The sequence below is a fragment of the Rhinoderma darwinii genome, chromosome 9, assembly GCF_050947455.1.
Source record: "Rhinoderma darwinii isolate aRhiDar2 chromosome 9, aRhiDar2.hap1, whole genome shotgun sequence".
NCBI lineage: Eukaryota > Metazoa > Chordata > Amphibia > Anura > Rhinodermatidae > Rhinoderma > Rhinoderma darwinii.
The window spans coordinates 90,007,093-90,029,437 of NC_134695.1; the positions used below are offsets into that span (position 1 = coordinate 90,007,093).

The 22,345-nt window shown below is 41.0% G+C and overlaps 1 protein-coding gene across 5 annotated transcripts in view; it reads left to right on the forward strand.

The window, feature by feature from the left end:
- LOC142661160 (BTB/POZ domain-containing protein kctd15) overlaps positions 1-22,345 on the forward strand; it is a 372,733-nt gene that overhangs the window by 95,806 nt on the left and 254,582 nt on the right. For 4 of the 5 annotated variants that reach the window (XM_075838453.1, XM_075838454.1, XM_075838456.1 and 1 more), the window contains one exon: positions 6,853-7,081. In XM_075838453.1, coding sequence (XP_075694568.1) covers positions 6,967-7,081 — 115 coding nt within the window. In that variant the 5' untranslated portion in view covers positions 6,853-6,966. Of the gene's footprint in view, positions 1-6,852; positions 7,082-22,345 lie in introns of those variants that run through there. The other variant, XM_075838461.1, reaches the window with a different exon arrangement.

A 22,345-nucleotide genomic window follows, 5' to 3' on the forward strand; every position in this document is an offset into this window, starting at 1 on the left:
TTAAGCATAGGGCTCCGTAGGTGACTCATTGTGACGTCTTGTGTAGTGACTTCACACAATTTCAGCCTACACAGGTGACTCACAAAATGTGTGCACAGAGCTTTTTGTGGCATGTTAGTCATATCTACGGGATCCAGCGCTTATGTAAGACTGCATACCCACCATGTTTTCTGGGGGGGGGGCCCACTTAATTATTGCCTACGGGTCTGGAGCATGGGGGTCCGAAAAATCATTCACCATTAACCTATTGCATGCTACCCATTTGAGTGAAAGGCTATTAGGTCTCAAGGGCATACCACTATCTGAGGGCGGATGTATCTCTAGAATCGGGTCTCTTTCCCTAGTTGCACTATTGAACCCCCCCCCCCCCCTCTTATTGTCTGCATATTTGGCAAAAGTTGCATGCCGGTGCAACACCACAAATAAAGGATAATATATAACCATAGCACAATATAAGCTTTTATCTTTTTATCTTATCACTGCTGTACGGGTTTAGGAGATTGACTGCCACTGATAAATTCCCCTGTTTTTTTCGTGACATGTACCAAGTGAATCAGCCTCGTTCATTTGGGATCATTTGCATTCTGACTGTAGAGTCTTAAGAATTTGCCATCATTGTAAAAGATCCATGTGGCAGGATGCCAAGGTTTCATTCAGCAGCTGCGGCTCAAGCTCTGCATCACCTGCGCAGGAAACAAGGCAGAGAGCAGTCGTCTGAGCTGCAGAGCTGCGCTCCCCTTCTCCTAACATGATCCTCAATTCACTCCCTGACCTGCTGAGATAATGGGAACTCTGTCAGGTGGGAAGTAAATAAAACGGTTTAGTGTGACATGTTCAATGTGTCACTATTTAATCAAGAATTAATCACTTTTTAATCAGAAGTTAATTTGTTGCCGCGGCGTCCTGCAATCCTCCTTCCAAGTAGCTGGACCGCGTTACTTGTCTGTCAATAACGCAGAGCAGTCCTCGACATTGCAATCTGTCTACAAATGGATTGGGAAGGCTCCCAGCTAATATACCTTGGTATATGTTTCTGGTTTTTTTTTGTTTTGTTTTTTAACATGGGAACCTATAGGTGACATGTCACTGTATAGCATACATCACATGCATCTGTTTAGCATATACTATACGTAATCAGCTTTTTAATAGCTTTTCACGACTTACGGTATACATTAAATGGATACCATAATAGTCTATGGGTGACGGATAGGAGATAATGGCATCCGTTTAACGCATGCATCATATAAAGCTCTGACATATACGTTAAAAAAGTTGCTATATTAGTCCATAGGTGATATATGTCGTTCTGTCAGCCTCCGTTTAACATATATGTCGGGAGCATTTCCTGGAGTATGCATCAAAAAGACCATAAACGTAGTGTGAACATAGCCTAATGTATACTATGTGTTTCAAATCCGCACTCCTGGCTGTCGGTGAATGGAAACATTCATTGCTATTGTTATTTTCTTGTAAAAAGCATCCTCCGGTGTGGATGTGACTTTTATTACATTGGCCATTTTATGTGACTGTGACATCTATGTTTTATAGGTGCGGAAGCGATTAAAGAGGTTCTGTCAAGTCATTCTAATACGAACAGTATTGTGTGTTTTGTTACTTATGTGTATTTTTGTTTGGTTGTAATGTATAAAAATCTTTCAATAAAAATTTAAGATTTAAAAAAAAAAAAAAGAGGTTCTGTCACTAGTTTAGCTGTCATACTGATCATGTCAAAGCGTTTATTATTTTAAAAGTTATGAGCTTTTTTCTAACTATGCAAATAAGTCTATACTAGACAAGTGGGCGTCAATACCAGCTATTCTCCTGAGGTGGAGCTCCTCCCAGCCTCCTGTCCTATCAGCATGAAGCTGCTTCACACAGTCTGAGAGACTGATTCTGGAGGAAAGGGGGATCATTTCAAATAGCCATGTCTCTGGCTGTGGACCACCTAGAACAGCGGTTCTGGTGGCATATGAAAGACGAGATTCGAATCTTTCATATGACACTAGGATCGCAGTTCTAGCCGGATATATCACCGGTTGAATACACAATCTGGAATGGAAGCTGTATACTATAAGTTCACGCTGTGTTGCCGGGCAGGGAAGGGGGAGAAGTTGTATGCTGGTTGGACAGCGTCATACAGAAAACATTACACCGCCCAGAGTGAAAAGTCCCCCCCCCCCCCTAATTTGGAAAGTAGAGCCAAATTAGCATAATTAGAAAAATGCTTATAACTTTGCAAGTAAATGTTTTTTTGGGGAATAAATTACACTGTAGTTATCAGCAGCATGGCGCCTATTAGATTAGTTTGGAGATAGGGAATTAATAAACTAGTGACAAATTTTCTTTAAACAAAGGTCCCCAGAGTTAGAGAATTCCAGGCAAGGGACAATCTGTGTGGATTCCCTTTTTGTGCATAGAATTTTTCCTTAAAGGAACACTCCAAGCAAAACGGCTACACTGTCTTATGCCTGGTGCAGGGTCTGAGGGGTGGGGCATGACTTAGTGATCTAAAGAACACCGGAGAGGTTAGTCATGCCCCACCCCTTGTGTTTCAGTTTTGTTTGGAGTGTTCCTTTTAAAGAGATTATCTACAAATATATAAAACTCAATATACTAAGACGTTCTGAATGCAGATACACTTACATACATAAGTGTGGTTTAAATAAGCAGAACTGAAGCTTTGTGAGGGACAGTAGTGATGATTGGGGTCAGGAGTTTTCTGAACTTGCCATACGTCATCCCTTTGAAGGATACTACAGTCACAGACACTCCACTGGCTGATAACAGAGGACTATAGATTACATTCACCTGTATAGCAATTGAAGATCAGATAGATTTTAGGTTTAATGATTCATATTCAGTCTTGGGAAACTACAAAGACCAACAGATTGGCGTTTATACAATATGCCCTAAGAATTCTCTTTTTGTACTCTTACTGTATCTTCACAAAGCCCATGTTTAATTGAGCATGGTGGTAAGACGGAGTGAAAGCCGAACGCTCATACCCCACAGATCTAACAACTGAGATTGAATGCAGGAAATCACGTTTAGGTACCCCTGTATCCCACGTGCCAAGTGACTGTGACAAGAGAGCGCGGCTGTCAAGGCTTTCTTTTTCCTCTTCTTCGTGCTTATGAATTAGGATGTCAAACCCCTGCAGGAGAAAGCTTATCTGCATGAGCGGATCCTGAAAAGCCCAAACACATGAAAAAGGAGCACGTCCATTAATTCAGAAGTCGACTTGACAGGTGATTTCCATATCACTTATTGGAATCTAATCCCCAAAGTGGGGACTTCTAAAGGGAAATGAAGGTGTCACTTCTAATGAAGCGTGTGGAGAGGGCCGGACAAAGAGGAGACACCATAACATCCATTCCACAAATCAGAAGGCAAAGAGCTTGTCTGTCGGATTTTAAAAGAATGGACGGAAAATAATGGGGCAAAATAGTCGTAGATGAAGAGTTTAGTTCAAAATATTTGGAAACTGGGGACCGATGAGGCCCTAGAAGGGATTAACTGAAAGGGTCTTTTATGATTACATACTGTTCTGTTGTGCATGGTACTCCATCAAAAATACAGGTAGTGTGTATACCATTTGAGGCGGTTCAGAGGCATAGGGACATTGCTTTTTAATGTTTGTATACATGCTCTGTGACCGGTTGACTAAAATCTGTTGTCCATAGCTTCCAACATGGCTGGCTGGATGCAACTTCCTGTTTTTTAGTCCGTGTAGGAGGAGAAGCTATGGAGCACAAAATGCTGCTCAATCAGCAGATTTGTGTCGTTTCATGTGTTATATGGACAGCCATCCATCTGAATGGCCGCTATGTAATACTACATTCCCGCGCTTCCCCTGGAAATTTCTTCTTTTTTATTTCTTTTTAAATTGTCTAGTTTTTCTTTCTTTATTTAACTGTAATAAATAGCGAAATTGCTAAAATAAATACAAGTCCCTATTAAACCATTTGTTTTTAATTCCCACTTACTCAATGATTTCAGAGTCGTCACTTTTCAAGTGTTTCGGTTTTTAATAATATTTTTTTAATATAGCATTAAATTATGTTCGTTTTTGTTTTTTTTTATTTATTTTTAATTACTATTACCCCCTTCTAGGGGGTGTCATTGCCTGGAAGTTTCTATAGATTAGGGCTGCTGTCCTTACTAAACTATTATATGTAATTGTGGTAATGAAATGCCCTTCTTCCCCTGAGCGGTAATCAAGGACAGATGACTAGCTGCACCTCGATCATAACCTCTCAATAGGAAGAGTGGTATCATGGCCAAGTAGTTAAGTAAGTTCTTCAATGGCCTAGATGACTCCTGGTGGGAAGGATCCGAACAGTTGCCCGTCACACCCCATTGACTTAGGCTTTCTGCAAAACTGCGTTGTGGCTTTCGTATATAACCAAACTCATGATGCAGTGCTGGATCTTTCATAGGACCATAACCACCGGTGCCCAAGGGACTGCATTGATGACTTCCCACCAAATCTGACAGAATTTGCGACAAAGCCCTGAACGGAGCCTCCAACGCATATGTGAACATAGACTTACAATGGGTACATCGAGGTTTCTGCCCAAAAAAGTGTTGAAGAACTCGACACAACCCCTCAGCGGAATGGCAAAATGCACATTTGGACCCAATCCTGATGGCAGGTTCCCTTTTGAACAGCGAACTCCATATATGCGCTAATAAGGTTGTGTTTACATCTATGATTCAAAATGTTTATTTTTTAGGTGCAGTTGAGCTATTGTGAGAGTTGTTTCTACAGCTTGTGATGTGTTATTGCTTGGCTGAGAAATAACATTTAGTGACAGGTGAGCTGTACCTGGAATTCCAGACGGTCCTAATAAGTGTGGCGCAGCTGCGGTGATGTGTGGTCCGAGCACTGAGGCTCCCTTACAAGTGGTTTTCATTATTGCTCCCATCTCTTGTTGGTTGTTTGATCACATCGTTCAGCTTCAGTGATTGTGTCAGGAGTGACATTTGCTCTGACCCAGTTTTTGCTGTGACATTTGCAAACAGACTGTCTATACGTAATAGGAAAAGGGTGGGAGAGTTGAGACGTAAATGGACCAAATCTTATAACCAGTTTATTAAAAAAATGAAAGTCTTAAATCCATCTTTTCTTGAAAGAAAATGGGTTAACAAAGATTTACTTTGCTAGAATTTATTTTTTCATTTGGCTTTATAATGTGTTAGTCACAATTGTCCTCTTGCTGCGATCATTGAGTCATTTTGTATATCAACCCATTCTGCACCAAAACATATGAGACTGTAATGTAAGAACTGGCAGTATTATAGTAGTCATATTCTTGTATATAGGAGCAGTATTATAGTAGTTATATTCTTGTATGTAGGGGGCAGTATTATAGTAGTTATATTCTTGTATATAGGAGCAGTATTATAGTAGTTATATTCCTGTATATAGGGGCAGTATTATAGTAGTTATATTCTTGTATATAGGAGCAGTATTATAGTAGTTATATTCTTGTATATAGGGGCAGTATTATAGTAGTTATATTCTTGTACATAGGGAGCAGTATTATAGTAGTTATATTCTTGTATATAGGGAGCAGTATTATAGTAGTTATATTCTTGTATATAGGAGCAGTATTATAGTAGTTATATTCTTGTATATAGGGGCAGTATTATAGTAGTTATATTCTTGTACATAGGGAGCAGTATTATAGTAGTTATATTCTTGTATATAGGGAGCAGTATTATAGTAGTTATATTCTTGTATATAGGAGCAGTATTATAGTAGTTATATTCTTGTATATAGGAGCAGTATTATAGTAGTTATATTCTTGTATATAGGGAGCAGTATTATAGTAGTTATATTCTTGTATATAGGAGCAGTATTATAGTAGTTATATTCTTGTATATAGAGGCAGTATTCTAGTAGTTATATTCTTGTATATAGGAGGCAGTATTATAGTAGATATTCCTGTATATAGGCGGCAGTATTATAGTAGTTATATTCTTATATATAGGAGGCAGTATTATAGTAGATATTCCTGTATATAGGAGGCAGTATTATAGTAGTTATATTCTTGTATATAGGGGCAGTATTATAGTAGTTATAGTCTTGTATATAGGGGGGCAGTATTATAGTAGTTATAGTCTTGTATATAGGGGGGCAGTATTATAGTAGTTATATTCTTGTATATAGGAGGCAGTATTATAGTAGTTATATTCTTGTATATAGGGAGCAGTATTATAGTAGTTATATTCTTGTATATAGGGGCAGTATTATAGTAGTTATAGTCTTGTATATAGGGGGGCAGTATTATAGTAGTTATATTCTTGTATATAGGGGCAGTATTATAGTAGTTATATTCTTGTATATAGGGGGCAGTATTATAGTAGTTATATTCTTGTATATAGGGGCAGTATTATAGTAGTTATATTCTTGTATATAGGGGGCAGTATTATAGTAGTTATATTCTTGTATATAGGGGGGCAGTATTATAGTAGTTATATTCTTGTACATAGGGGGTAGTATTATAGTAGTTATATTCTTGTATATAGGGGCAGTATTATAGTACTTATATTCTAAACTACTGTGAAGTTGAGTAGTCCCCTCACTACTTAAAAAAAAAAAAGTATATTTTACGGTAGGGGTGACAGTGAGCACAGGAAAACCAGGACAGACAGAATATGTGCTTTATCCTGAGGTGGTATAGGAGCAACATTCAGAATAATAGTTTTTTTAGGAAAACGGTAAATTTAAAATAAATTCTTGTTAACGTCATTAGTGGTGGCATTTTCGTTTTAAGGCAGGACTTTTTCCTATAATTAGATATTTTCCATAGGTGTTTTAGGTCTCATCTTATTTTTTTCTTGCAGGTGTGGCCCCGTGGAACCCAAAGATGAGAAGATGAAAGCTGGTAACCCCCTAGTGGTAGCTGGCATGGTTTATTTTTCCTGGATCAATACGGGATTGATTTGAGAGGAATAATTATGAGGCTGACGTGCATGTTTTCCTTCATCTTACTGTTTGGAGTCGCTGGTCTGGTCGTTTTCATCCACTTGCAAGATCCTGTAGAAATGGTCAACCAGCAAGGACTGGCAGCAGGTCAGATATTTATCTCATTACCTTTGTTCATTTATCAAAACAAATGTCTTCGATTGTTATATCGCTTTTTGGAATAAATAAGGACCTACAAATCAATGTTGCAATAATAAAACCTATCAAAGATATGAAGATTATTTAAAGGGAATGTCCATTTTTGGTTCTAGTTGTCTCGACAATAGGCTTCTGCCCCAGCTGATTGGCGCTGGTCTTGCCCCTTAATGCACTGTTTATTGGCTACAAGCGTCCTTACAAATACATTACATGGCGCTTATTAAAATGAATTGGTAGCCATATAATTAATGGCCAGGCCAAGTCCAGTGAGGGAGCAACTGTGACTTAGCAGCTCTCCGCTTTGGCTAATAGCGGGATGTACCCCTTCTATGCCGTCCATTTGCCATAATGGGGCAGATGGACTGTGGTTATCTTCTTGAGACAACTTCTTTAACCCGGTTTCATTTGCTATAGAATGGAGTAGTGTGTGGTTTCCTGTACAGGTATAGTCATAAGGAGTGAGGGGCTCTATGAGATAGTGACCATCTTAGGTAGGTAGTCAAAACTTCACTACACTACTGTACCATATGGGATTGTCCACAAGCTTTCTACTGCAAAGATGTGTAAAAATATTTCTATGCAGAGTTACAGTCCCCTCACATTTTCTTCTCCGGCTCTGCCTGTGTAAGTGTCATGGTATTAAATGACATTATATTCACAAACCAGGGAGCTCAGGATGAACAAGGCTAAAATAACTCTTCCGAATAGGTGAGTTCTGCAGAGCATGAAATTGTGGCAAGTGACAAAATACATTGTTACAAGGCGATGATGATCAGCAATTAATGTTGTATCTGTGATAAAAATCTATTGGGTACTCCTGGAGCCGCTCCTTGTGTTGGGGCTACTGGTGGAGCTTCTGTTGAATGTGTTCGTTTCACCTGCACAGTCCGTACAAGAATCGCGCTTGTAGGAGAGCACGCTGGTTTTCCCATACCTTAGGCGTGCATACTTATGCATTCTTAGTTTGGCCACAGGCAGATGTTCTCCCATTGTCGAGGTCTGTACCGCAAATGTTGTTCAAAGCTTCGCATACGGTTTTTATAATGTAATATATATGCAAATTATAGCTAAATGAAATAAAACCCAAACTGATGGTATTTGATATGGAATAAAAATGACTATTCTGATGCAAGTGGCCTGTATAAACAAATTTTTACTCCTAAGGTTCTCCTAATAACCCACCAGCTGAACAATTTGTCGCTAGCAATTTATACATGAATTCCCAGGGTTTTTCAGGATCTCGGGGCATGATGAATTCTTCATGAACGTTAAAGTATGTTTAATGGAAACAAATTTCTTTTTGCTGGATCTTGTAAAATGATAAATGATTTCGTTTATGGGTTCAGAGTTTGCATTATTGTGGGCAGCTGTTTCTTTTAAGTGGAACTCCAGCTTCAGCCCAGTCTAGAAGCATTTTTAAAAGCATATTGCCAATAACTTAAAAAGGGGAATGTATAGAAGTGTTAACATATGTGCTAAGTAATTGCAGAACATCTCTTAATAGCAGTTGTAGATCGGCTTTTCCTGATTCAGAGCTTAATATACCCTGTATATCCATAGTTATGATAAAATTCTGGCTACCTGCAGCCACCACTAGGGGGAGCTTACTGTATACAGCTCCCAGTGAGCTCCTAAGCTCCCTCTAGTGGTAATTGTAGCAGCCAAAATGAGTCCGAAAATGTTAGCTACATCCCTTTAAAAATATACTATAAAAAAAATTAGCACAGTATTTTGAATGATAAAAGCCCCCATACATATATATTATTAGCCAGTCTGAACACATGTGCCTCATGCTACGATTCCTGGCATGAAATTGAAGCACGTGTTGTCTGTCCGTTTCTCTCCTCCATTGTGTTATCCGTATCAATAAATGCTCCCTCAGCTCCTTGATCAGGTGTGGATGGTGTCATGAACTGCACAAATCAAAATGTTTGCGATGTATTCTTAATGAAAAATGAGACACTTTACTAAATGTGCTCAGCCATATTTGGTTTATGGGGGTTGGAACTGCGTGGTTCCCCCTACATCTGCCTCCTCTTCTACTATCTGTAGGTTAGCGAGTAACAGTGGGCAGATGAGAAGGAATAAGAAGAGATTGCAGGATCAGACTACACGCAGGATTTGTTAGTAGTCCGTAACCTTGGAGACACATAGGCATGCTTAGGAGCTGTATGCACAAAACGGTAAGAGTTTATTCATCTAAACTATTTGCAGAAATTGATTTTATTTGTATATTTTAGATCCATTAAAGCAATAAAATAATGGTTGCAAAAGTGTACATAAGCTGCTTGTTCAATAACTCCTAAGTAATAGTTGTCAGAGCAGCTGTAGTGCAGCAGGTATTACTCTGTGGGTTGGCATCACTTCTTCGTGACTTGTAATATCCTTATAATGTACTCTAGCAGGAGCATGGGCTCGTATAGAGTGCCCAGCAGAAGCAGCCTGCCTGCGAAATCTCCGAGACATTTGCTCTGTTTGTAAGGAAAGCACAACTGCTCCTCTGCGGATGCTCGACAAGTACCTGACACCCTCCGCTTAAACGCCAGCGCTTCTTTTATTATCAAGCAAAAATTGTGTCACTCCTGGAGCTGCTAATTTGGTTATTGCTCAAGTAGAGAAAAGACAAACCTCTCCAGCCGGTAGGTTGAGCCCGAGTGGATTGTGCAGTCTTGTTGAGAAAACCTTAAGTAATGCTTACATTACTCTCCGTCAGCAAAGTGCTCTTGACAGTGGCTGTTTGTGTTGATTTGTTTGTATTCATCCCCCTCCCTCTCCTCCCAGTGCATCCCATTCCAGCCTAATTGTGATGCCATCCCGAGCAAGCAATATCCAAGTCATTTTCCACAACATTTAGTTACAATTTTCTTCTGATCTTTACGGTGAAACAATCCTGTCCTGTTGGCGTCTCCGAGCAGATAAACTTGGATTGCATTTATCCATAGGAAAGCAATTCTTACTAAACATATGCACCCTGCGTTCTTGGAGACATCACCTCCCCTCCTTCCCTCCTTACTGATGGATTCCGGTGGCAGATTGTGTTGATGCAGGAAACAAAATAACTTTTGTACGGAGAGGGGAAAATGCTTTTTATTGAAATGTAAGACTTGGGCTTGTGGCACCGTAATAACAGCTATTTACAGGAATGTAACAATGTTTCCTATTACATAGCAAATAGCAGTTATTTCATGTGCTGTAACGAATACGTGGTTTTAGGTTTTTCTTTGCTTATCCGAGATCTACGATTATGGAGGTTAACCCTAAATGGACTGTCAATGGCAATCACAAATGTCCCAATATTGATATCTGTAGAGGTCCGGCAGCCATCATTCCCCACTGACCAGAGAAAGAGGTATGAGCTTGCTGTGCTTACAACAAACTATATGGAAGGCCATGTGGCCCTCAAGGAAGGGTGAACTTGGGTAAGTGGGTATGGTAGGTTTCCATTTACAGGTATGAGAAAAATAGCTGTGCCAGGAGGTTTAGGGGTAATGTTGTTAGAACAGCAGGGGGCAGAATGGCAGGAAGAAAGGTAAACCATCATTGGGAGTGAGCAAGTAGAGGAGGATTTAAGGTGAAGCGGAGAAATAATCTTTTCCTACCCAATCCTTGGTGTCAAGTTGGCAAAGACTGGATTGTGGTGCTTCACATGCATGGAGTGGGTAGCTATGGGCCATGGCGAGTACACTACGGGTTTATGGCAGGATTTCTTGTAAGTGGGGGAACACAGACTGTGCGACGGGACCCTGGTCAGATGGATCTGGACAGCCACGTGTCAAAGTGGGCACCTCTGGTTCTTTCAGTGGGCAAACTGAGTTGGTTGAACTGAGTTGGTTGGGCCATTGGCAGGAATGCCCTGGCCTGGTATGTGGGGTGTGGCATTTGGTTGGGTCACCCGTCTACACTGCTTGAGTTTTAATAAAAAGATTGACCTCTTATGTGCAGTCACTTATTGCCTTACTCCGAGTAGCAGCTCATTTTCAGGAATGGGGAGGGGTTATTTCAGCTACCGGATCCCAGTTGATCTCCGTTTTATTATCTGTGATCTATCAAATATGCTGGTCATGTTGAGACATTTGCTTGTCCGTGTTCCCTTTATAGGGGCTGAAAGATTCTTAAAAAGAGAAGAAACAGCGCAATTTCTGCCCATTGGCTGTATCTGGTATTGCAACTCCGCCTCATTCACTTTAATGGTGCAATACCAGACACAGCCAATCGTCAGCTGTGGCAATATTTCTGCAAATAAATCAGACCTTTTTTTTTCTAATTTTGACAACATATTTTTTTAATTTTTATCCTAATGGACTATTATTCCCATTTGCTTATTCATGCTACAAACCATCTGTAAATAATGGGTTAACATCGTTTTGGAGTTGGTAAACAGGAAGCGCTTTTTATGCACTTTCCAGTAATTCTAATTGAGTCGCAGAGAGCCGGGTTCTCCTGCACGGAAAGATCATTACTCATTATTATGGATTTAAGATCTCACCCTGGATTCCATTTCCTGTAAGGCAAACCTAATGCAGATCGTATGTGCGGCCGGCTCGGTGCACTATAATGAGGCTGCTCAGTGTCCACTTGTCTCGTATGGTGCCCTGTGGACCTGGTGGCGTTTTCATTTACACGGCTGGAATTACATATGAGATAATTATCACTTCATGCCTGGTGTTTCCTATATGACTGATAACCTTGTAGTTTTCCTATACGAGAAGCTTCTCCGTGTCCCCTCACCAGCGTCACCTGGATATACTATATTTTTTTTCCTCTCTAAGGATGATGCTATCAAACAATGGCCCAGGGCCAAATTCTAATCCTGGCTCAATACTTTATCTGTCCTTCTCCATTTTAAATTTATAATCATCTCAAAGCGACATATTATGCGAAATTGGCTTTGATACGGGATGGAAATCAAAAGAAGCTGCATTAAAAGAGGACTCCTCTCGGCATTGGAAAGGATTTGTTGTGATAATTACCCTCTCAGTAGTAATTGATTATTGGTATTGACTTGTAATCGTCACCATTTTCCATATATTGAAGAGTTCTGCCCAAATTAAAGGGGTATACTCATCTCAGACATTTATGGCATATCCACAAGTGTTTGATAAGTGCTTGTCCAACATCAGCGACCTGCATCTATCTGAAGAAAGGGGTCCACCGAACCCCGTCCATCCTGGTGACACGGTGAGCAAATGCGTAGGTGACCTCACATGTGCGGAGCTATCTCCATTCACTTCTATGGGAGTTACTGAAACAGTCGAGCACACTTCTTTACTGGGCTGGACAGGGGGTCAGCGACTTCTGTTCTCCAGATAGAGGTGGGATCCGCACCGATCAGATGATTATGGTATATTCTGTGAACATGCCATACATATTTGAGGTTGAGATACAGCCTTTGCATCTCCAAAATGGTTGGCACGCAGATTTTCCAAACTGTTGATAGATCAGTCTGATAAGTTATGCAGAGTATGGGAACTTGGGCTGTCTGAGTATATCATGGCATTACTAGGCAGATTTACCATAAGGTACTCATAAAAAAGCATCAGAATTGCAATGGAGGCTATTTTGCTTGTCACCCATTTTTCCCAGAAATAGAAATGGCTAAAGAGATTGTTTTTCTTTCTTTTGAACAGTCCTCTTTAAAAAATATTTTACCTTCAAATGCATTGGGTGACCCCACTGAGACCCTTTTAAGACCACACAATCCTGTTTTGAGGTTTTCTATAAGGTTAAAAAATGCTCTAAGAAAAATGTCTATTTATACTGTCATAAATAGAGCCGGGTCTGAGGGGTGGAGCATGACACAAATTCTTTCTGTTCTGTGAATTCTTGTCATGCTCCACCCCCTCAGACCCAGCACGAAGCATTAGCGTACAGCCACTAGCACGTTTATTGAAGCACAACCGTAGACACGTATACCTATATTACATATATATAGATGTTATACACAGATAATTACTTGAAAGGGGAAACCCCTTTAATATGTGATTTATAGGCTTTTGAAGCCTCTAGGGCACACGGCCGCTGCTCATTTACAGTGTTGTATTGTATTATGCCCTGTGTATTTATCTGTGGCTTCTCAAAGCTTGTCCAGTCTATGTAATAACACAGCCGCTATCCTCTCCATTCAGCTTTTATTGTCTTTGATTCCTACATGAATTCTACCATGCTACTTGCTACTTTTTCAGATGTAGAGTTCCCCTACTTACTGACTCCTGCAGAATTAATAATTCCATCTCGTATGTTTTTAGCAATCTGCATGGTGACGGTTACTGTGGTCAGGGAGCGAAATATATCAAACTATCCGCTCTTATTTTGAATGTATGGAAACTATATTGCACCATGACTTTGACAAAGTCACAAATCGGTAACTATGTAAATACATTTCATTACTTATTTTGTACTGAACCGAAGTCACAGTCCAGAGCTGCAGTCACAATTCTGCTGGCTTTAAAGCTAAAATCTCCCAGCATTTCCTAATGTTACAGTTTCCGCAGAGAGTTGATTAAAGCGAACTGCCTCCCTGCATTATATAAGCTCAGCTAAGATGTTCTCAAAATATGTCTAGCAGGCTTGCTGACTGTTTCCAATTACTACCATTAGAATTTGGACTGTTGATGCTTTCTAACAAGAATAATATTTTTGAACTTTAATTAATTTGTATATCAATGTATGCTATATTGATTATATATAATTCAAAGCAGGCAATGTAGCTTTATGTCCCATTAGTGCAGTAAAATTACTTGTCTAGAACTTTTTTTTTTAGCCAAAAAATCACACAAGAAAAAGAGATAAAGTTCCATTCATCTATTTGATGGTCCAGAAATCTTCCTTGGGCTACATGCACACAACCGTTTGTATTTTATGGTCTGCAAACAACCAATCCGCAGAACACGGACGGCATACAGATGGCATCTGTGTGCCATCTGTGGTTTTCACGCCGCCTTGAATGGGCGAGACGAGACGCAAACCCGGACAGAAATAGGACCTGCTCTGAATTTTGCGGCCCGGTCCCACGGTCCACACACTGAACCTTAATAAACACGGTAGTTTGAATGGGGCCATAGAAATGAATGGGTCCGTGTGCTATCCGTTTAAAAAATAAATAAATAAATAAATGGATAGCACACTGGTCATGTGCATATATCCTTAGGCCTCGTGCACACGGCCATTGCTGTGTGCACGGTCCGTGATTATGGCGCCATGGGCCGTGCACAGATTGATTTCATTAAGCTTGGACTGCAAATCCGGACCGTATAATGACATGTCCTAATTTTTTGCGGTCTGGGCTCTGGGCAATACACGGACCATGGAAACCATCGTCGTGGGCATTGGCTCATACGTTAACGTGTATTTTATACTATCCGCAATTGTGGATAGTATACGGCTGCAAATGCACGGTCATGTGCATGAGGCCTTGGGGTGGGTTCAGACGTGGCAACGTTTTTCCGCCTTGCGCTTTGCTGTGGATTTCACCCTTTGCATTGCAAAAGGTGAAATGCATGGTAAAAATCCATGACCATTCCCATATAAAAAGAAAACAACATCATCCGCGCAGTATACAATTTTTAAATTTTTTTTTTTTTTTTGGATGCCATTATATTGGGAAAAAGTCGTCTAGGTTTTCCAATACAAGTGCATCCCACAAAAAACGTTCTACTTTGTTTTGTTACGTAGTTGGGCGTCAATAGCCGATGTATGCCACTGTATGGCATACGTCTGAGCTATATATCTGTAATGTTCGTCTAGAAATGTTCCTGACACACCATACGTAGAGTGAACAGAGCCTTAACGGTCATGCAGCAAAGAATAGTCCCATTCTACATTATCTAATGGTACTACACTGTGGGTCTATGAAGGAAGTGTGGGCCCATTACGCAGAGGCAAGCCTAGGAGTGACTTTTTGGGCCACACCAATATGGGAGTCAGCTTGGAGTGATGGGTAATTATATTCTATATTTATCCACCAAATACATCCAGACATTCAGTAGTAGACTTTTCTCTTAATTTAGCACTTTCAAGAAACTATCAGATTTATTTAAATAATAATAGTAGAGAATAACGTTGGTCTCGCAAAGTCATCCGCATATAACCATGTAAGGCACCAGTGCGGCAGCTAGGTAACGGTACATTTTGGGGTTAAAATATTTACCCATTAGCTTTTTGTCCCATGTTCTGCTGTATAGTGTAACTACATCGGACGTGTAGCCTTCGCCAGAGCCGCTCAGCTATTGATGTAAATGTCATAATATCTGATCTTATCCACCAGAAGATGATGTATAAACTCTGTCTTCTGTCTTGTGTTTTGTTGTTTGTTGGTTTTTTTTCTATGTCTGCCAGATATATGTGGGAAGTTTATAAAAAGAATGTAGTTTAACGCCGCTACGTTGTATTTTTTTCCTTCATTTTACAACTACACATCTATCACTGTAGACCTGCATTGCGGTGCTGTTTTTGCTTTTTCATTTTTGTTAGTCCGAAAAGTCAAACTTTTTTTTAATCTTTTTATCTTTTTTTTTTTTTGAGTGAGATGGATTTTAAGTCTTTGTGACACATGGGCGGACACGCTGTTGCCTCGGTTTTTATACCCTGACAAGTGTGGCATAGTAAATCTTCACATCCAGCTTTGTGTATAGATAAACCCCTCTCGGAATGGATTTGGTCTATACCTCTGGTATTACGAAGCTTTATCATAAGACTCCAGCAGGAAGCTAGTGAGAACGATCCCCCAAATACCGTAGTTTTTATACCAGTTTTATTTCCCAAGTTTTCATTAGGCAAAAATCTTGTGCATGCTGACTGAAAGAAGGGATTCGTTTTGAGGTCTAATATTGATAATAAGAATAAAATCCTCCTTGGTGTCTGGTAGGTTAATTATAACATCCCTTGTGTTTAGTGGGTTAACAGTAATACCCCTGGTGTCTATTGGGTTACAGGGATTATCTGGGAGTTTTCAGATTTTGCAGGGGAGGGGGGGGGGGAGGTATAAAAGAATAAACCAACAGGTATTCACCCTTAAAATTGCTTCCCGCTCCAATGTTGACACTCTGTGTGCCACCACTGCGGGCACGCGCTGTTCATCAGTCACGTGTCACAGCAGCCAATCACTTGCCTCTGCGGTGATGCTGGCATGAACTGCACATGAGGCAAACGATTGGTTGCAGGAGCCGGTTACTGGAGCTGCAGTGGCGAAGAATGGAGTGTCGTGCTGGAGCGGGGGTAATTCCAAAGGGGAGGGGGGGGGGAGTACCTGCTTGTTATTTTGTACCCTTTCCCTGCCCTCCTGTAAAAATTTAAAAAAAAATAAAAACTGCCGGATGCCCACTTTAATAATTATTTCTGGTGTCTAGTGGGTTAATAATATACCTGGTACATAATGGGTTAATAATAACATCCATTGTGTCTAGTGAATTGATAACCTACTAGACACCATTAGCTAATATGCATGGTACATAATGGGTTAATAATATCCATTCTGTCTAGTTGGTTAATCCGAACATCCCTGGTGTCTTGTGGGTAAATATGAATAATGTTGTGTATATTGGGTTGGTAACAAAAAGTCGCTAGTGTGAATTTTACTATTTTGGTGCCTTGTGGGTTAATGTTATTAAATATTTAACATTAGAAATACTATCAACATGTCTAGTATCTATTAGGTCAACATCTTCCATGGTGTCTAGTGGGTTAATAAGATCCCTGGTATATAATGGGTTAATAATTTCCTGGTCTCTAGTAGGTTAATCACACTCTTGATCGTCTTCTAGTTGCTTGTACTTTATATTCATTCTGCCTTTGATTTAATAAAAATTGTCTCTCCATGCACTGACCTCCTGGGAAGCTTGAGCTTTGCTTGTGTTAATACACAGCAGCTAATCTGAACAAGTAAAGCTGCAGTGTAAAGCATGGGGAATGAAATGCCAATTGCCTGAGCCTTGGTGAGGCAGGAGGTGTCTTGCCAAGTAGACCATGCAGCTAAGCTGGAATCACTGATCGTAGCCGTGTCCTAGAAATGAAATATCCTAGGTCCCTGGTGGCCCAGTGGTCATACTAGGTAGTGCCGTGACTGCTCCAAGGCTTATTTTTGCTCCCTTAAGTTCTTTACTGATCTGACATGCTGGAACCTGTAGTTCCACATCAAATTGCTGGCGTAATCTTAGAGCTTTGCTGTAACCTACTTTCCACCATTTTTCAATGTTTTGTTTCTTTTCAATAGTCATCAGTCGAAGTTCCGTCTCTTTTTCCTCGTATCCTTTATCTTCATAACTTTTATATTACCCGTATCTGATTCTGTCAGTCGTAACTTCAGTGTTCGTGTTCTAGATCAGCCTTTGTTCGCATTATGTTGAATGCACGGTCGGCCTCAGAATAAGAATGTTAAGAGTCTTCTAAAACATAAAGCCTATATTGTAGCGGGAGAAAGCTTAGGTGCTTCTGTTGTGCTCAGTCTCTTGCACTTGTGGAATGAATAGGAGACAGATGTATCGGTTATTTAGAAGCTCTGATTAGCTTCATTCCCAAAGTGAATGTTCCCAGCGCACTCCGAAGAGTGCCTACCCGTGCCCCCCATTCGTCTTGTTACTTTTGCCCTCATTATCTGCAGCGATTGTAGGCTTGGAGAAAGGATGAAAGGAGATGTATTAAATAATTCTCTTAAGCTTTCTACTCACATTCCTGGAAAGGTGGACTTGAAGAAAAAGACATTGTCGATGAAGCTCATGAAAGGATGCTATGTTCCTATTATGGGGAAAATATCTGCAATAGAGATATTAGGGGGAGCCCTATGACTGATCTAAAGGCAATTATTCTATAAGGGGACATGGTGCGGCCGCTGATGGTGGCATCTGGCTCCCTTCAATAAGAGAACTCCCATTATATGTCCTCACACTCCTGCAGTCAGCATCATTGTGCACATACACTCATAAATTCGGTTTTAATACAGTGAAATTTCTTTCATTTGGCATCTAATCATCCTGATACCAGAAGCAGGGGACTGAGAAAGAAGAAACAGTTTGTATGAACATCTGATAATTCGGCGCTCATTAGGGACTAGTGATGTCAGGGATTTTATTTGCAACCCAAAATATGGGACATTGTGGCTGTAAAACCTCTAAGGGTTGGGAGAAAAAGAAAAAAATCAAGCACATTGATTTCTATGGGAACCATGCAATGCTTAAAGGGTAACTAAACGTTCAGCAAACTTCTGACATTTCATAGTGACGTGTCAGAAGTTTTGATTGGTGGGTGTCTCAGCACTGAGAACCCCCCACCAATCGCTAAAACAAAGTGGCGTAATCGCTAGTATGAACGCTCAGCCTCATCGTTTCTGTTCGGCTTTTTTCCGGAAGTCAATGTAGCGGAGTACGGGCCCAATAGAAAGTCTGAGCCCGTACTCCAATACATCGGCTTTCCGGAAAAAGGCGAACGGAAACCAAGCAGCTCACACACAACTTCTGCCGCTTCGTTTTAGCGATTGGTGGGGGTCTCAGTGCTCGGACCCCCACCAATCAAAACTTCCGACATGTCACTATGACATGTCAGAAGTTTGTTGAACGTTTAGTTACCCTTTAATGTCTCCTGTGGTGGCGCTGCAGGGGAATTAAACACTTTTTGCTGGGTTCATCTTCAGCTGATCCATGAGGGCCTGATGCAGAACATTTTGTCAACTTAATTTAGGGAATTCTAACAAAAATGCATTGTCCAAAGGGGGAAACTCCTGCTTTTAAGATCTCTAATTTGAAGGTGCCGCCTGGCTTTTCATTACATAAATAGATATGTTTGTGTTCTTGCTCAGCACAGCAACTCCAAAAATCAATGTATCAGTGTCAGTCACCGCTCTCTACCTAGAGTCCAGGACTTAAAATTGATTGGTGCTTCTCTGTTTAGTTCACAGGTGATTGGATAGACCAGTACATAGTCGCAACCCCTCTCGCGTGATTAGATCCAAGTCAGGACAAGTCTGCAGTTACTGGATGTCAATAAAAACATTTAAATGCACAGATAGCAAGCAGAGATATTGAAAACTGTAAAGAATTGGAGTAGTAGTAAGTTGCAGATCTTTCATTTTTCAAGCAAAACCAGAGCGCTCAGCGGTGATGCTAGTATGTATGGCACGTCATCACTGGTAGCCTGTAAACAAGGACTGGTGGGGGACCGCTGGAGCATGTGCGCCGGATAGCCAGGGGTTTGAAGAGGTGAGTACTGATTGTTTTGTTATTTCTGGTGTATTCATATGGTGCAGTTTTGCCTCTTTTCCTGGCACGTGGCCGAAAACCAAATCGGAAAGACGCATGAGGTTAAACTGCAATTTTTAGTGGTTTCCGTGCTAACTGCAAAACCCCGGTAAAAACGCATGTTGTTTTTATGTGCGGTGTTTGGCCATGGGGCAAAAGACACTGCAAAAAATCGCTGTCTTAAAAAATCCTTAAGAACATTTGCTGCTTCTAATTATTTTTTTTTATTTTTTTTCAATTTCTTGGTCAATCCCTTTAAACTTCACTTGCATAAGACTGGAAATCCCATTAGATAAATCATAACTTAATGACGTTCTATAATTGCTTTTTACTTAACCAGGATACCCCACTGACACCAATCACCAGTTCCCACTTAACCCGCTGCCCTCGTCCGCTTCCTAGAAAGTCATCTTCATTCTCAGGATCAGTGGGGGTCCCAGTGGTCGGACCCCTACTGATCATAAAGTGATAGCATATCTTAACAACATGCAAACCCTTTATAAGATGGGAATACCACTTTAATGAAGACCCCCTTCCTCTCGCTACATTCATTATTACTATGTATTAGTGGTCTCCACCCTGTGGCTCTCTAGCTGTTGTATAACTACAACTCCCAGCACGGCTTTTGGAGCATGCTGAGAGTTGTAATTTCACTACGGCTGGAGAACCGCAGGTTGGAGACCATTGCTGTACAGTCACCTGCTCAGAGGACGCAGGTGTTCGTTTTATTTGCTTTCTCCCACAGTAATTGAGTTCTCTCCGCGTCTCTCAACACGCCTCATTGTTCGTGGCTGTTACCGGTGGCAACACGCTGCATTTTAATACACTTTTCTGACCTACTTCTACAGCTTGTGTCTCTAGTTGTCCAGTCGTACTGTGACCTTCACAGAACATGCTCAGCTTTAATAATGCAAAGTGGTGATATTCATAGAGGATGCCTGATCTGTAACCCAGCACTGTATAATGCAAATGACAGGATGAAGCGGTAGATATGGATGTAAGCAATAAACAGTAGATATCGTGAGCAGACATCCTGCAGATAATCACATTGTGGATTTATATCCTCATTCCTCTGTATTAGGCTATGTTCACACGGAGTATTTTGGGGGAGGAATATCTGCCTCAAAGCTCCAAACGGAATTTTGAGGCAGATATTCCTCCCCCAAAATACTCCGTGTGAATAGCAATGATCGCGCCGTTTTTCGCCCGCGGCCATTGAGCGCCGCGGGCAGAAAACACGCTTTCTCCTGCCTCCCATTGAAGTCAATGGGAGGTCGGAGGCGGAAGCGCCCGAAGATAGGGCATGTCGCTTCTTTTTCCCGCGAGGCAGTTTTACTGCTCGCGGGAAAAAGACGCCGACGCCTCCCATTGAAATCAATGGGAGGCGTTCTCGGGCCGTTTCTGCCGAGTTTTGCGACGCGGTTTCCGCGTCAAAAAACTCGGCAAAAGACCCCGTGTGAACATAGCTTAGAAAGCTGCCTGTAACTCTGTATTGATTTAGTTAGTGTATGAAACTAGTCTGGAATGCGATTTATAATTTTTATCTGAGAAATGTCTGCTTCTGGTCTTGTGACCTTACGCAACAAATAAGTAAGCTTCCAATTATGAGACTTTCTGGATTATCATATGCCAAATTCTAGTAATTTCAATCTAAAATTATTGGTAAACCGAACATCCAAAATTCCTGGTAATCTAGTATAAATATTTAAAAAACAGAAGTAGGAGAAGAAGTTAGCTACTTCCTTCCTCACCGATGTAACCATTTTAATACACGTGAGGATTAGCTGGGTATCAGACAAAGCTCCAGGGTCTGAACCCAAAGGTGTAATGTGCGAAACCATCTGGTCAGCTGTGGGCGAGCGCCGAGGCGCAAATCGCTAATATTCGCCATGACAGCTATGTATTAGAAATTGGCCGACCCCTTTATGGGGTATGCCCAGCATGCTCGTCTGTTTGCGTAACTTCCATAGAAGTAAATAGAACTGGGCAAATGCGTAGCCATCTCTGCAATGAAGGGGTTGTCCCAAAACCGACAACTATCACCTATCCACAGAATAGGTGATAATTGTCTGATCGCTGGGACTCCCACTGATCGTGAGAAAGGTGGTCCCGAATCCCCTGTTCCTTCTTACTGCATGACCACAGTGAGGAGGAGCTTGAATGGAGTGGCCGCCACTTTGTTCAATGTCTATGGGACTGATGGACTCAGCCGATCGCTGTACTTTGGATTTTTCCATGGTTCAGACTTTGAATGGAGCGGCGGTCAAGCATGCGCGCTGCCGCTTCATTCAATGTTCTCCTTACTGTAATTAAGCAGTGAGGAGGAACAGGGAGTTCGGGACGCCAGCAATCAGACTATCTCAAAGTAATATTTATCAATTCTCGGGCTACCCCTTTAATTCTCCGCCTGGATGAGACTGTCAGTGGCTTCAGGCGGGATGGAGGTCAGGGGACTGCACCTCAGGGACCCGCATCTATCAGACATTAGGACATAACCTGTGTATGTGCCGTAAATGTCTGAAATGGGAATACCCTGATAGGGAAGAACCTGATGAGTGCTTTATTATCTGATAATCTGGATAATTGAAGGTCAGACAGTATCTCACGCTTACAGATACGTTTAGAGAAACTCGAGGTAAAATGCTAGTATCAGTTTGATTTATAATCAGACGGGGAGTAGGTGATCTTTGCTTAGACTTCTGCCCTTGTGAAATTCACGTTGTTCATGCTGGATTATTGGATGGCAAATTAAAGGAAATTCATTATACGTGAATACTCCTTTATATAATTTATATTTTTGTACCCCAAAAAGCGTCAGTAGAGGGAATGAAAATTCAAAGTTCTAGTTATGTCCTTGGAAGATGCATTGGGGTCCCCATTCTGCTATTCCTTTCAACCAGTGACCCTAAATTGTAAAGCGTCTAAAATCTTCGGGTCATATCCGGCTGCCTGAGTTTGAAACTTTTTTTCTTGTGCACTTTTGCTATAG